Source organism: Protopterus annectens, chromosome 7.part0 (genome assembly GCF_019279795.1).
Source record: "Protopterus annectens isolate FY-2018-M chromosome 7.part0, PAN1.0, whole genome shotgun sequence".
Taxonomy (NCBI): Eukaryota; Metazoa; Chordata; order Ceratodontiformes; family Protopteridae; genus Protopterus; species Protopterus annectens.
Window position 1 is genome coordinate 1,684,525,343 of NC_056739.1, and position 17,098 is coordinate 1,684,542,440.

The following is a 17,098-nucleotide window of genomic DNA, read 5'->3' on the forward strand; positions in this document are numbered from 1 at the left end:
GTGTCAAACTTACTAGCCTTTAGAAAAAGCATGAAATGCAAAGACTTTTTTCCTAGCAACTTTCTGAGTTTATAAAGGAAATAGCTGTCTTTAATTTTCTTCCTTTGTCCATCATCATACTTAGCTTTCTCAATGATTCATGAGCTAAGAGATTGAGACATAGGGGGTTGCATTAGGTTACACAATGCATGCCAACAGCAAAGAGCAGATAAGTGCCTATGTGGAAGTTACTTATATATTTATTCATTCATTCATTTGATTTCAGTCAAACCTCTAACTTGGATAGTCACAGTCATACAAGTTATTGTAACTGATGTTCATATCTGTACATAAGTGTGTGCATGTGTGTGTGTGTGTGTGTGTGTGTGTGTGTGTGTGTGTGTGTGTGTGTGTGTGTATACGTGCAAGCAGGTGTAGGAGAGGTAAATTAATGTGGCCAATTATTTTTATTTTTTATTTTATTACATCCTGTTATCTGAGGCGTATAAAGTCAATAACATTGGCTTTAATTGTTGGGTACAGGAGTTGTCTATGGTTGAAAGTGGTTGACATCGTTATTATTTGTTCAAGTTAAGCAGTCATAACTCTGAGTTTGCAGAAGTAGTGTGCATTTCTGTGAAGACAGCTGGAATACCGTGCTGTGCCTGTCTGTAACACAATCAGATATCTGAAGTACACAGTCGATAAAGTGGCTGTAATTGATGAGTATGGGGATTGTCTGTAATGAAAATGATTGTATATTGTGGTAGAGGGGATGCAGTGTGTCTAAAAGTAACAAGTTAGCCATAATCTTTCACTTTTCATCACAGTCAGACAATTAGCATTTTACTCAATAAGTGGCTGTCTGTGCCAGTCTGGACAGGATGAGTGTGATAGCAAATGATCACTGGCAAATTGGCATATTGACTAGTGGGGATTTTAAATCATGAATCTTATTACTGAAGCTGTTATATACAATAATTTGTTGTCTGCTAAGAACTGTGTACACACCATTTGCTAATTATGATTCTTTTCTTTCAGGTTTAGATGCTGGTTTATTAAAATTAAAAGTTAATTTAGTTACTTTTGCTGCTGGTTTTAATATTGCATTGTATACTAAATTTGATAATCTCTCCAGTATTAGAGGAGTTGCAACTTCTATATTTTCACAAATGCTGCAGCCCTTTTTGAGTCAAATTGGACTGGTAGATATCTAGACATAGTAGTATCCATTAGGTCCTGGTTTTAAATATACTGATCTATGGACAAAGAAGTTTTCCAGATTAAAATATTTTCTGTTCTCTACAAATATATTAAAAAAATAATCAGGTATTATATATTTCCATGTATTATGTCAGACCAATCTACATGTATGTTTATTTGGGATAATACAGACATCAAGCATCAATTACTTTTTTAAAATATTAATAATATACTTGATTAATAAACTGAGACTGTCATTTGGGAATTTTTTTTTTATTTTGGAAAAGTAATCATTTACAATCAATTTCATTTATTTCAAAGTGGGGTCTTTTCAAGGTACATATAGCAGACCCACTGCAGTTATTGCCTCAAAAACTCATAAATAAACAATACCAACAGATACACGTTCTAATAGAAGTATTGTCTATTACAGACATGTCAACAGTGAATTGCCAAAAATGTGTTACTCCTAAAAACTCTGTAATTAATAAAATATTAAACCTTATTTCTACACTGTAAAGCATATCATCTTTGTCATATAGACAAAACATATATTTGTGTTCTGATCAGGGAAGCAACCTTTTCTCAAACCTGCTGTCTAAGGAAAGAAGAAGAAACTTACGGACAGAATTAAGTCAGGGACAATGTATTTGATTCTTCTCAACTGGCTAACAGTTTGCCGATTATTATTTATGATACTGTACCACAATTCACCTTTAGCTTCAGGGGTCATTGGCATAGAATATTATTATTACTTAATTGCAGTAATTCTGTTCAAAGTCTGCTTTCAATATATGGTATGTCTTGCATGCTTTCAAATTACTGCATTATATACTCTCACCTGTTATTATATTTTGTTACTTCTCATGGGCTAAGCCTGAAATAAGTCCTGATGGATTTGTGTTCTACACAAACAACAATTTTAAGTAAATAAATAACTCAACAATTCTTTACTTGTAGTATGACTTTCCTTCACTGAGAGAGCATGAATATTTTTTTACATAAGATGCTTCAGACTATCTCCATTTATTTGGCATTTCTTGTTTCTGAATCCTTAGTTTGTGAGGCCATTCAAGCATTACCAAATAATAAGGATCCTGGTCATAATCTGCTGGCAACTGAATTCTATTTGAAAATTTTTAAAACAAAACACACTTACAGATTCCAGGAAAGCTGAATATATGTTTTAAAGAGTGCTTTCATCCACTACCATGTACAGTAAATGTCATCAGATAAAACCTCCCTCATTCATCATCCCTAAATATACTAGTACAACATTGCAACTTGTAGGGGAGGTATGTATTTATGGGATAGCATTGTATACTCAAAGCTGAGTTTAGTTAAGTATTTAAATGTTAAAAATTTTTAATGTTGGTGAGTTTTTTATAAGCTGCAGTTTTGAAGTACTTTAACTTTAAAGACGTTTCTGCAACGATCAATCCTTTAAAGGATTTGTAGTGTTACACTGTATCAAAAGCTATTGGATTAGTGTGATTTTTATTTGAAGGTATAAGGCAGCATCTACAAGTTTGTTTTGTTTTAGGTTCTGTTTGTTGCAGATGGACTTTTTGCTTTGGCTGTACTTTGTTTTATTAATATTAGCTAAAATATATAAATTATTGACACTTGTAGAGAATAAGTCCCAAATGATTCTTTTCTCTGGCTATGATTGGTCTATTATTAAAATCAAAGACCCTCAAAAACAGAAGTTATTGACCAATTTCTTTATTAAATTTAGATTATATTTTTTCATATATTATCAATATTTATTAAGAAAGTTTTCCAATATTATATCAATAATCCTTTCAATTATTTTTTTCTGGAAGAAATATTTGTTTTGCTAACCATTTGATTAATTTATATTGTTTGAAACCCAAAACAACACCTTAAATACAAACTGTATAGACGGCTGCTACTGTCTAAGTGATGCTCTAATAATGCAGCATACTGTTGTTTTTATTCAGTCTCATATATCACTTGTGAAATAGATCTTGCTTTAGTTTCATTTGTTTCCTATAAAGTATTTGATAAAATTCACCAGTTAACTTTTCAAAGTATTCAACATTTTACATTTTCTAATTGAACTAAAATAACTAAAACCTTATTTATCAAATATTTTATTTTATTTATATTACTGCCCATAATTCTTCTATTGGATGCCAAATGGTTTAAGACAGGCAAATTTGTCTGTTTTCTCCCATCCTATTCTTTTTTCTTGCTTTGAATCCCATTCTTAGTGAATCAAAGAATACTTCAGATATTGTTTCAACTATAATATAACCTTATCAATGTAAATATTTACTAATACAAATGATATTTCTGTTCACTTTTTCTGAATCACATCTCTCATTAAATCTCTTTTTAGTAGGTATAATTCACTAAGATTACAGCTTATATAATAAACTCAAAAAAGTTAAAGTAATACTGCTACAAATTAAACACATACATTCTTCAGAAATTAATTGTTCTGACTCCATCAAATGTCTTGAGTGCATTTATACCAAAGATATGCTTCTTAGTATTAAAAAAGAAATGATTAATACTTACCACAAGCTCTATACTGCATAACAGAACTGGCCTCTAAAAATATTGTCCTTCATAGGAAGGTTTTTTTTAAAATGAACCTGCTTCTTGGCTATTTTTCTTTTTCATTTGAAATACTATTTCGTCCTGAAATATTCATGGTATTCTACATTTTGAGTAATTTGGAGGAAATTCCAGTGGAGAAGGTGATTTCTGCTTATATTATGGGGTACGTTAATGTGGACAAAAAGTGTTTTCATCTACGTGCTCCTGACTCAAATGTATATATCTTTGCACAATGGTTGTACATTACTTTAAATGATATAACTTAACTCTTCACCTCCAGATTATAGTACATTATTCAAATTAAATTGATATACCAGGTTACCTTCCTTCTTTGAAATGATAACTTTTGTTTGGCTTCCTATTCAACAGCTTTGACACTAATAAAAATGCTAAAAGAAATAAGTAAACAACTGCAAATACTCCATTTCCCTGCTATAAACTATCCTTTACATTTTGATTACCTGAACATCGGTGGAAGCCTTATTTATTACGACATATTATTTAATATTTCATTTCTGTGAACCTACTTTCTTTAGACAATGTGAACATTTTCTAAAAAATTAAACGTTTTCATCTTGGGTCTACTGCATGCGCTTGAGACACATTTGCTCAAGACATACATCCTCATTGCAATTTATTTTGGCAAGTGCACTAAGTCCGTTTAACCCATCTCCTATAATGTTAACTATCCCAACCAGAACCCTTATCCTAACCCTAAAAATTCCCTCCCAGTGTCTAATCCTAAACTTTCCAAATCCTTCCCAAACCTAAAATCTCCATCCCCTCCCTAACCCTAGTCTATATAGCTCTCCAAACCAAAAATCTTCTTTCCTTCTCCTCAAACCTAAACCTAAAATTCCCTTTGCTTTCCATCCAAGATCACTCCCTAAACCTAAAATCCCCAAACATAAACCTAAAATTCCTTTTCCTTCCCCTCCCATCCACAATTTCTACTTAAACCTAAAATTCCCATCCTCTCCCTATCCCTAAAGTCTCCACTCCATTCATTGCCCCCTTAAACCTAAAACTAACATCCCAGCTCCCTTTCCCCACTTACCTGGTTCATGATGAGCATTTGCTTATATCTATTTCCTATGATATGAGCAGATGGTGTGGCAGCTGTATCAATAAACTCACATTCAAGTTCAAATGCAAGCAGCTGGTTGGACAGATTTACAGCCATTCAAGTTCCTGGTTGCAAGTTCCTGGAACTCAGGCAGATAGGACTTGAATGGCTATATAACATCCTTTCTTCTTTCATTCTATTAATCATTTATTCCATATTAACACACTGAGGTGTTTTTTGACTGCTCAAGCAATACCATTGAAAATTAGAACCATTATTTATAAAGACATCACTCTAGCAATTGGAAATTGTGTATAGTGCACATTGAATAAAAACAGTCCACTATCACATCAGTTTTGTGCATTCCCATCCTTTTGATCCAATATTGTAATTGGTTTGATATAATCAATCATATTTAAACTCCTTTGAATGAAGCTTATTAAACTTGCCCTCCTTAGCTATGAGAAAATGTATACTTTTATAGTGGAACAGATACTACCTTCAGAATAGCTGCATTCTATGTGGTGGAATACTTTTTAAACATTTTTGGAAAAATGAATTTATTTAAATATTGCAGCTTGGCTGGGGAGGGAGAGGGTTAGCATGGCATAAGGATGTTATTTATTATTATGCTAATTAAGTCTGAGCATTTGTACTTCTGGATCACTATAACTATTGAAAATTAAAAATGAAAGGGAAGAAGATAAAACAAATAGATTCCATGCATAAAATTACAAAAGCAGAATTAAGAAAGGCAGAATTCTACAGACAGGATTCAAAATAGATTTCTTGATAGCATTCTAAATGGAAAATGTTACAAATACAATTCTAAGCACAGAATTTCACAGATGAATTTCACACATTGAATTACACACAAACACTGCGGTCTACAAATAGAACTTGACAGGCAGAATTCTAAATATTAAGTGCTACAGGTAGAATTCTAAACACAGAACTGTGCGGATAAAATTCTTCAAATATAATTCTAAACATAGGATTCTATAGGTAAGTTTCTAAACATACAGGTTTGGAGATGGAATTCTTCATATGTAAATCTATATAGCGTGAACTCTAACAACAGATTTTTTTTCATATCTAATTTTAAATCCAGAATTCCACAGATACAATTGTATGTATGGAATTCTGCAGATATAGTACCAAACATAGAATTCTAAACACAGAATTGTATAAACAGAATTCTGTAGTTAGAATTATAAACAGAGAATTCAATCTACTGAGATAAATTAATATGATGGATATAATACTAAACACAAATGTCTATAGCTACAACCCAGACCATAGAATTCCATGGGGTCTATATTATAAACCCAAAAGCTCTAAACAGTGAACACATGTACATCAACACATAAGAGAGATGTGCATTAACAGCAAAGCACGTATTTAGTGAAAGTGAAAACACCAAACGTATTTGTTTAGCCAGCAGCGCGATCCTGCGGATAAGGAAATATATCCTTTTCCCTACTGCCGTATGATCTTGAAGTTGGTATATTTAAGTAGTGGGGGTGTGGGGGGTGCAGCCCTCACATGGGGGGGTGCAGGGGGGGCCTGCCACCCTACAAAAGTGTGTTATTTTACTTTTATTTAGTCAATTTCAGCATACCTGCATGGCGCTGTTGGTTAAACAAACACGTTCAATGTTTTGAATTTCGCTGAATACATGTTTCACTGTTACTGTACATCGCTCTTTATTTGCCGATGTACATGTGTTCACTGTTTAGAGTTTTTGGGTTTATGATATAGACACAATTCCATGAATATAAGACTAAATAACACCATTCTGTAGAATTATACAGCTAACATGCTACACATGCACAAGAGTTCTATAGATAGAGTTCTAAACACATAACTATTTAGTCCAAAAGTCTAAAAAATCTAAACACTGAACTTTGCATGTTAAATATATAGAGTTCTAATGCTGCAGATTGTTTGCACATATAACATTTGAAACACTGAATTCTTTAGAAAGAATTCTAAAAATAGACTTATACAGACAAAGTCCAAACATAGAATTCTAAGACAGAAGTATTCAAATAGAATTCTTCAGTAAGAATGCCATACATACAGTTTAATAGAGATCAGCCCTAGAAGAAAGTTAGCATAACAGTTAAGGTAATTGGTTAAGCTTAAAATGGCTCACAAAGGCAGAAATGCTAGTACTAACCTATAAACATATAGTTCTTGGGAAAAATTATTTAGACAGAATTTCAAACATAGAATTCTACAGACAAAATTCTGAATGCACAATTCAGTTAATACAATTCTAAGCAGAATTCTACTGATTGAATTTTTAAGGTATGATTCTAAACATAAATTGCTACAGATAGAATTCTACATACACAGCTTAACAGACAATTTCACACATAGAACAGATACAATTCTATACACAATATCATGGAGCTACAGCCTGGTTAACAACTTCAAATAAATAAGTAGAATTCTAAAGACGCAATTCATAAGATCTGTTTCTACATGTGGATATCTAAACATGAAATTCTAGACCAAGAATTACAGAAAGAGAGAGACTGGTAAATACTGGTTCCTATAGATAGAATTTCAAACACAAAACTCTAAAAATGTAAATCTAAACATCAAGTTCTGCTGATAGAATTTTGAATGCAGGGTGCTATGAATACAATTTTAACACAGATTTCATAGATATAATTTTAACCAAATAATGAATTGATAGAATTTAGAGATATAATGCTAATTACACAATTCCTCTGATAGAATACTTAGAAGAAATTTAGACAGACATAATTTTAAACATAAAGTAATGCTGACTTGAGTTGCAAGGACACTAGCACAGACTTCCACAGGCAATATTCTCCAGATATAATTTGTCGACAGATACAAATTGGAAAGATAGAAGAATTCTAAATATGATTCTAAACAGACAATATTAAATACTGAATTATTAGTTCAAATTCTAAACACAGACTTTTACATAAATAATTCCATGGACAGAAGTCTTTGTATTGCATCATACATACAGAATTCCAGAGAAAATAATTATATTTGCAAAACTTTGTCTGCAGAACTGTGAATTTATAATTCTATTTGTAGAAATCTGGTCTAAAATTTCATGTTTATAATTCTTCTCTAGAATTATAGTTGCACCATTCTCTATTTAGACTTCTGTCCATAAATCTTGTTTTATAATTTTATCTGTGGAATTTGATGTTTACATTTCTCTCTCTACTACTCACTGTTTTAAATTCTGGGTTTAAAATTCTATCTGTAGAATTGTATGTTTAAATTATTTCTGTAAAATTCCATGTTTAGAAATCTGTGTTTATAATTTTATATGTAGAATTATATCACTTCAATTATGTGTTTAAAATTCTATCTGTAAAATTTTGTGTTTAGAATTGTATCTATAAAACTTTCTCCGTAGAATCGTGTGTTTAGAATTCTATCTGAATAATTTTATTTCTAGAATTCTGAATAGAGAAGATTTTATTATACATTCCATGTCTGAAATGGTTGGAGTAACAAATAGAATAGACAACTAGTTTCAATAAAAAGATTTTAAAAATGTATAGCTTAGACTCTCAGCATTCCCCACATTGGTCACCTTAATCCTACACATTCTTAGATACTGTATCCATGCTTACACCACGCATAATAAAGAGAAAAATTCCACATATTACATCATGGCCTTCTGCTAACAGAAACTATACCATCATGTTTTCAATAACTAACACCAATTATTCAGCTGAAACCAAATTACTTAAAATTAATAAGTTGCAGACTCATCTAATTGGAACTTGTTGTGTAATTGAATAGCCAGATGGAGAATTCTGATTTTAAAAATCTGTTTGCAGAATTTTATTTCAACAATTCTATCTAAAAAAAAAAAAAAAACTCCATATACAATTCTACATGCAAACTTTATCTATAGAATTTTAGCCATATAATAATATGTGTAGAATTCAGAGGTAGAATGCTAAACAAAGACTTTGATAGATATTTTAAACATGGAATTATGCAGATATTATTCTACGTACAGTTCTATAGATGGAATTCATAATAACAAATTCTACAGATAGAATCCAAAACACTGAACTCTGCAGCTAGAACTCTGAATTATGCAGATGCAATTATAAACAGTTCTAAATACAAGGTTCTACAGATACATTTCTAAACATAAAATTATACAACTAGAATATTAAAACTAAAATTCTAAACAGATAATTACAACAGACTGCTACATACAGAATTCTAAATATGGAATCTTAAAAGTCATAATTCTAAACACCATGTGTATTGATATAATTCTAAATAAGGAGATAATTCTATAGATATGATTTAGAATAGGGAATTCAAAAGTTAAGACTTTTAAAGCTAGAAATATAAATAAAGTATAATGCATAAAGTTCTAAGTACAGAACTGTTACAGCTCAAGTTCTAAACAAAGAATTCAACAGAATTGTAAGCAGATATGGTATGATAGAATTCTAAACAAGACAACTCTACAGAAAGAAATCTAAATAAAGAATTCTACAGATAGAATTATATTGCTGGAATTCTACAGGAGGATTTCTTAACAGAGAAATTTATAGGGAGAATTTTAAACACAGAACTAAAAAACAGAATTCTCTTGATACTACGGATGGAATTCTAAATACAAAATTTCACAGCCCATATTCTAAGGCAGTTCTAAACCAACACATTTACCAATAGAATTCTGAGCACAGAATTTAACAGACAGAATTTTACATATGTAATTCTGCAGATACAACTGCAATCTACAAAATTCTACCTATTGAATTTTGAATGCTAATCACAGTGTTTAGAATTATATCTGTAAATTTCTGTCTCCAGAATTCCATCTGTAGAATTCTGGGTTTACATTTTGATATTGAGAATTCTCTGTTAAGAATTATTTTTCAGAACTTTGTATTCTTTACATCTGCTGAGTTCTATGTATAGACTTGTAACTGCACAATTCTAATTGGAGAATTATGTGCTTAGAATTCTTTTGATAGAATACTGTGTTAAGAATTCCATGTTTAGAAATTATCTCAACCAGTTTTTTCAAATTCTGTGATTAGAATTCTGTCAGGAGAATTTTGTATTTTAATTCTATTTGTGGAATTCTGTGTTTGTATTTTTACAAGTAGAACGCTACAATTTTTCATTTAGAAAGGGTCTCTCTTGTAATTATAGAACTTGCAATCTTGAGTCTCAAAATCATGAAAACAACTAAGAAACTACTGCAGAACAGTGAATATTGACAACTGCAGTTCTTTAAAGTTTATTATGGGCAGTAGCAAGCCTTATACCTTTATGCATTAACTTCTAGCTCTCCATACCTCATAGTAAAGGGAAAGCTACGAAAAAGTGATATTTAACTTAATATATATAAGTGTACATTTTCATACATTTGCTCTCACCATTCTGAAATGCACACTAGCAAGTATCATAACTACAAATGGTTATCATTTAAAAATCTGTTTACCAGCACTATATGTAGTATTCTATCTTTTGAATTTTCTGCTTAGAATTCTACAGATAGAATTATAAGCACACAATTTATTTATTTAACTGTGACTTTTATGGCCACTTTTCAATCAAGTACTTAATAAATCTGGATTAACTAAAAGTACATTAATGCACGTATATTATGTGATATAATGAATGCAGTGGTAATAAAAATACACAAATACAAATTCATGATTAATAAAATTATTGCAATGTAGGAACTTTGCTTTGTGCTGACTTTGCCTTACACTTGACATTCAGAGCAGAGACATCCTATCATTTTACTTCTGCCCAAATTAACTGTCCTAACTGAAATACATAAAAGCCTTATTGTTTGGGGTCATATTATTTTGGCTTACCTTAATATTAATAGCTGCTATTGTTTAAGTGTGGCCATGGTGGCTTGATAAAAGCTGAGGAATAGCATCATGTTGCAATAGAAATTTCTTGCTACTTGCCTTTAGATTATCATCTACTTTGGCTCCTTGTTTTGCATTGGCAGAACTGATGATGATAAAACATGTAGTTACTTTTGTTACTCATTATACATGCTAAGAGGACCACTACTGGGGTGAGGCATCATTTTGTGGTCTCTGTGTTGTTAAACTTAACATCTTAACAATATCTTTGTTCATTTTATTACTGCTTATTCTTGTTTTAATAAAAAAAAAAAAAATGACATGATTTCTCTGGTTTCTGTCTGTCTGTTGATCAGCCTACCTTTGAAGATGGGCTTAGCATACTATTGCTGCTAAGTTGCCAAAGACAATGATGTGTGATGCTTGCTCTACTTTGATTGCTACGTCCAATAGTGCTTTATTAGAAATTTTACTCTATAGAGAATTTGATGCTATATCTATGCTACATGCATGCTGTCTGAATGTCGTACCATATTTAAATATTGCTAGATTACAGTTCTAATACAGCTGATATAACTGCTAGTGCTACTATTATAACTACCACTGTGAACACTGCTTTATCTAGACAGCCAATGGAAATTATGCAGTGAATGTTTCAAAATGCATTTTCAAATGATTCTTATGGTTATTGCACTGTCTATGTCAACTCTTTTTCTTATAGGATGCCTTTTTGTGCCATGTTGGAAGTTTGGAATTCAATAGTATGAGTCATGAAACTAAGAAAATATATGCGCAGTTCAGGAGAATACATTAAAAGGAGGCTTACAGTGAGCAAACACCCCATATCCTAGATGTTGAAAATGACCCTCACAATGACACTATGTAGATATACTGGCTCTAATATCACTGTACCTCAGGGAAAAAGGAATTCTTCAAGATACGGCAATTACTTACTCTACATTCCCCCTAAATTCACTTAAATTTTCTGCAGTTCAGAGACTAAGAAACTAAGAAAATATATGCGCAGTTCAGGAGAATACATTAAAAGGAGGTTTACAGTGAGCAAACACCCCATATCCTAGATGTTGAAAATGACCCTCACAATGACACTATGTAGATATACTGGCTCTAATATCACTGTACCTCAGGAAAAGAATTCTTCAAGATACGGCAATTACTTACTCTACATTCCCCCTAAATTCACTTAAATTTTCTGCAGTTCAGAGACTTGCCATTCTCAAATTTATAGTGGGAATCCATATTGTTTTCAAAGATAATATGAGTCAGGATGCAAAGGTTGCCCTAGAAAAGTTTCAATTTCTGTATGTGACTACATATTCTTTTCTATTACCATCAATGCATATTACCTCCATTTTTGTGTGTTATTAAACTTATGATTAAACATTAAAGAGCCTTTGACAAACACAACCATGATGCCAAAGTCTAGCACAGCTTGAACTTCCCTGCTTTTCAAATGCTAGTGCATTTCACTAGCTTGGTTCTAACACATTAACATAATGCTAACTCCATTATTCTAACTGCAGTTTAATAACATTTCATTGGAACAGGTTCATTTGCAACATGTTTCAGTTCTTATATTATTACTAGTAACATCCTCATCAGTACTAGTGGAACAGAATCTGGCTATGTGACTTCCTCCCACCACATTTGAAACACTTTAACCCAATGCTTGTTACTTTTTGTTTCACAGATGATGCTCATTTCTTCTTACAAATTTAGAGATAGAAACAGAAAACTCAGTTTTAAGCAGTGTGTCATTAACTAATAAGCATTCCACTAAGCTTACTATCTTATCAGAATTCTTGCGATCACTTCACAACAATCATTTTCTCACAGTATTAGGCAATGCTCTTTTAAATCTCTTTACTACTGGAACTTCTAACATTTTCATTTTGCTGTTGTTGTCAGGATCTAACCACAGTTCTGAAATGTTTCAAGAAATGCACTAAGCTCTTACCAGTTTGTCAGAATTACAAGAGATTATGACTTGTACTTTAGAAAAAAATCCAACCATAGCAGTTAAGAGTTCCTTTTGTTTATCATAGTCTGCATAATCAGTCCCCTTTATACCCATACATGTTTAATGCCTTTTCTATCAGCTGGGAGGACATGATCATAGTCTACTCTGATTTGCCCCAGTTTCTTGCATGGTTGTTGTTGTTGTTGTGTCTTTCGGCTTTTCCCGGTTAGGGGTTGCCACAGCGGAACTCCGGTCTGCTAATGATTGGCAGTAGATTTTTACATGCCAAGTTGCCAGCTCTGACGCACAACCTTCAACGAAGGTACGCCCATTCACGCATGTCTCCACACAGAAGATGCTCTAGCTGAGAATCGAACAGGAAAACGTCATACTGTGAGGCGACAACGCTACCGCAGCACCACCACCGCAGTTAGTTTCTTGCATGGTATATCAGTAAAAAGGAAAAGATGCCATATCACACTCTTTGCTCAGTTTTTCTTCAAGGGATAGGTATTATACTGGCCAGTCCTAACAACTCCTACTGTAACTTTACCAGATTGGACTCCACCAGGTATTTTAGAAGTTAGGTTGTGTGTAACCATAGATGTACTGTATGTAAAACAAAGCACATCAAGAAACTGAAAGTCATATCAGTAAGCACCCCATGAAACAGCAAAGTACCAATAGTTCAAATAGCTTATTCACTTGGTAGCAGAGAAATGGTGAAGAATTGTTTGTATGGCAAGCTCTTGTCCAAACAGAAAACACTAGAGGCCCATCTTTGTAAAGGAATAGCTTTATTATTTCAAAAACAGGCAAAAATAAAAGAAAATCATCCCACCTGGCTTAATATGATACTCATACATTTCAAACAGTATCTTGGAATAAGGCTTTAACCTCTGAGTAGCCAATTCATTAATAGCTTCTCCAGCCACAGACCATAAAAAAGTAAGTTCTGCTGCAAGCCCTACCAGGTCTTCCTTCCGGTGTCACTTTTTGAAAAGAAAATACTTAGCCAAGTTTGACTTAGGTCATATCAACAATAAGCTCTGGCTTATCAGTCAAACTCTACGGGGCTTTACCCCACGATGAATCTCCGAGTGAGGAACTTGCTTCCAGGTTTGCCAGTAAAAAACAATATTTTTATACAATATGAAGTAGAAAAAAATTTGGAAAATTCCAATGAATCTGGAAAAAGGTGTATTCCACCTTTTTCCATATAAACTCAAATATTTTTTAAAAATATTGACTGACAGAAAGGCAGTCAGATAGCCAAAAAGATTTACAGAAAGTAACCCTAGCAAATCAATAATTCTACATTGTTCTGGCACCCACTAAGCAACTATTTGACCTAAATTACAGTCCTATACTTATATCACCTAAGTGACTATGGGATTGGTACATACTACACTAGTATTTAGGACCATTTTGCCTCACTTTCTTCATTAACAATGTAACTCGTTACTGCTAGCTTAATGAACATATTTAATGCACCAATTGCTCCACTATCCCAGTCTCATAATTTGGCCTTCATAGTATCTTCAATAATGCAGTTTTCCTTCTACTCGCTTTAGCCATGGCTTTGCTCAATGGGTCTTATTCTTAATACCTAAAAAACGAAACTAGTATTTGTCATGAGTAATAATCTTTTACCCAAGTTAATTTTCCCATTCAAACAAGTGGTGACTTTCTATCCTCTACCACGTCTTTAGACAGCAAAAATAGCTTAAATTATAATCCTTGGTTTCATGATAAACAGTCATTTAAGATTTGAGGTAAAGGTGTGGCTGGAACTCTCCAGAGCCTTGGTATGCTTCACCGAGTATTCCTTCCTTACATTATTACTTCGTCAATTTACCTACAGGCTCATTTAATTACTGGCCCACAATCCTAACTTACAGGAAGGCATGAACAAGCTTATAATAGGACTACATGGTTTATTGATTACTTAGTTTACAGCTGATCAATAGAAATTAGTACACCACCCCTCTTCATTACAGAGTCTGAACTAGTTGAAGTTTGCAAGCATCTGCCCTTCATCCACTTCAGATTTTCCCATGTACTTCCTTAACCAATAAGAGCATATAGTGTAAAACTTTGTGTTCACTAAGGCTTTGTTCAGAACTGTTAGTCCAAATTAACAGCTCTAAATACAGGCGTGGTGATACTCATTTTCTAGTATCCAATCTACATTAGGCAGAGCTCCTCGCTAACACTCTTCAAGAGAAACCTTGACGAGTGGATGGAAAACAGAAAGTTTACCCCGGGGATCACTGCAGTGGCTCTGCTGGACAGAGGCACAGGAAACTAGTCTAAGGGGGCGGCGAAAGCCAACATATTCTGGCTAGGCTTATAAATGCCTTCGGGCAGATAGCTTAGTACCTACCTATGAACCTATATATCTGTACATTTGTGAAACAAACTCCCTTCTCATTTAGGCTTATACCTGCAAACCATTCCCCTCTTGTTTGAACTGAAAGCCCATCTTCATATCTAATATATCTGACACAGGATGAGATTATTTTACCATTTATGCCCTGTTCAGCTAGCTTTTCTACATATTATATATGCATCTTATGTTATTCCTTTCTAACTACACGTATTATTCTCTCTTGCTCTTCCCACTTCCTATTCGCTCCAACTTTTTCATTTTTGTTAATGCTCCTCTCTACTTTCTTTATTAGTGTCTTACATGATACTGCAGTTAACTGGTTATGTACATGTGCACATTTAATACACTCAGGTGCTTTAACACTTTTCGACCATAGTTTTTTGTTATGCATTTATTGATGAATTTTAGTGTTATTGTTAGGTTACTTGTCTTCTTCTTTTAATTAAATTTTGTCAGAGTTTTTTCCCACTGAATACCACAAACACACACACACACACATATATATATATATATATATATATATATATATATATATATATATATATATATATATATATATGTCTACTTCTGTTCATCGAAAACACGTTTTTCTGAAGAACAGAAGTACAAGCCCACTTCAGCGAAAGTGCACTTTCGTGAACAGCAGTTCACCAAACCAGACAACAACAGAAAAACCCTACAAACACACTTTTGCAGGGGGGCAAGCCCCCCTGCACCCCCCATGTGGGGGCTTGCACCCCCAATACCTCCCCTACTTATATATACTAACTCTGAGATCGCACTACAGTGGAGAAATGGGTATATTTCCTTATCCCGACTGTAACGTGCTTCGGTGAACCAGGAAAGTGTGTTTACAGGGTTTTTCTGTTGTTATTGTCTGGTTCACTGAACTGGTTTTCACAAATGTGCACTTTCGCTGAAGTGGGTCCATGTGTGTGTGTGTGTGTGTGTGTGTGTGTGTGTGTGTGTGTGTGTGTGTGTGTGTGTGTGTATATATATATATATATATATATATATATATATATATATATATATATATGAATGGTCGAAATGTTCAATGATCAACACACAAAACAATAACAAAATCATATCAACCATTCATAATATTGATAACACATATTAGTAAAACCTATTATATTGGAAAAGGAAACTAACTTCCTTTTCCAACATTCTAAACATAACCCTACCAAAATTCATCTCAAATTTGTCTAAATAACATTAGTATTAAGGAGAGGGTCTTTTAAGGTAAGGTGCACAGTTAGGGTCAGGGGCAGGGGTAAGGTAAGAGTTAGCAGACATTTCAAGTTGGGTAGGGAGGTAATTAATTACTTGAATGTGAACATACATCTCATAGCTAGTGATTTTAAACTTCAGAATTGTTTTTCAACATTCACTTTTTAGTACCTTTGACTACTATATCACCCTATTATTAAAGAAACAAAAGCACAAACAAGGAATTATGATAAAAGCAGCTGTCTAGATCTCCACTTAGCAGTCTTTTAGTGCTTGTATTGTGAGTGATATCATAGACTAGTAAATACCTTCAATCTGAGTCACTTATTTGAAATGAGTAGATAAGAGTTCCTTAAAGACTTAAAGATCACATTATACAGAATGTAGAGCATTCGGTAGTTGATAAAATGTCTGCAAACATAAATGCCTAAAAGGAAGGTTTAAAAAATGTGATGCCTGTTTTTAAAACTAGATCTGAAGTTAAGTCTTTATCACACAGGCATTATACAGTTACCAGTTAGCAATATTTCTCTTATACAAAGATAATATAGTTAAAGCTTCAATTTTGTTTGCCATTAATTAAATAACCCCAGCTGTTGAAGTACAATGTATCCATTACCTTTTGCAGTGTATGTGGAGGAATTTCTTCACATTTTCCAAATACTGGCCCATGATCTCCAATAGTTAGATGTTCAAGTTTTGCTCGGAGAGCCTGCTCCTCTTCAGGGACCATTCGGAAAGTTCCAGTCTAAAAATCAGGAGATAAATGCTTTAGTTGCTTTATTAAAATG

General features: G+C 33.0%; 1 protein-coding gene across 1 annotated transcript in view; it reads right to left on the reverse strand.

Annotated features, from left to right (window-relative positions):
- The window catches only part of RLBP1 (retinaldehyde binding protein 1), a 279,097-nt gene extending 262,048 nt beyond the window's left edge, over positions 1 to 17,049 (reverse strand). The window contains exon 1 of the mRNA XM_044078197.1: positions 16,927 to 17,049. Coding sequence (XP_043934132.1) covers positions 16,927 to 17,040 — 114 coding nt within the window. The 5' untranslated portion in view covers positions 17,041 to 17,049. The remainder of the gene's footprint in view (positions 1 to 16,926) is intronic.
- Between the last annotated feature and the right edge of the window lie 49 nt (positions 17,050 to 17,098).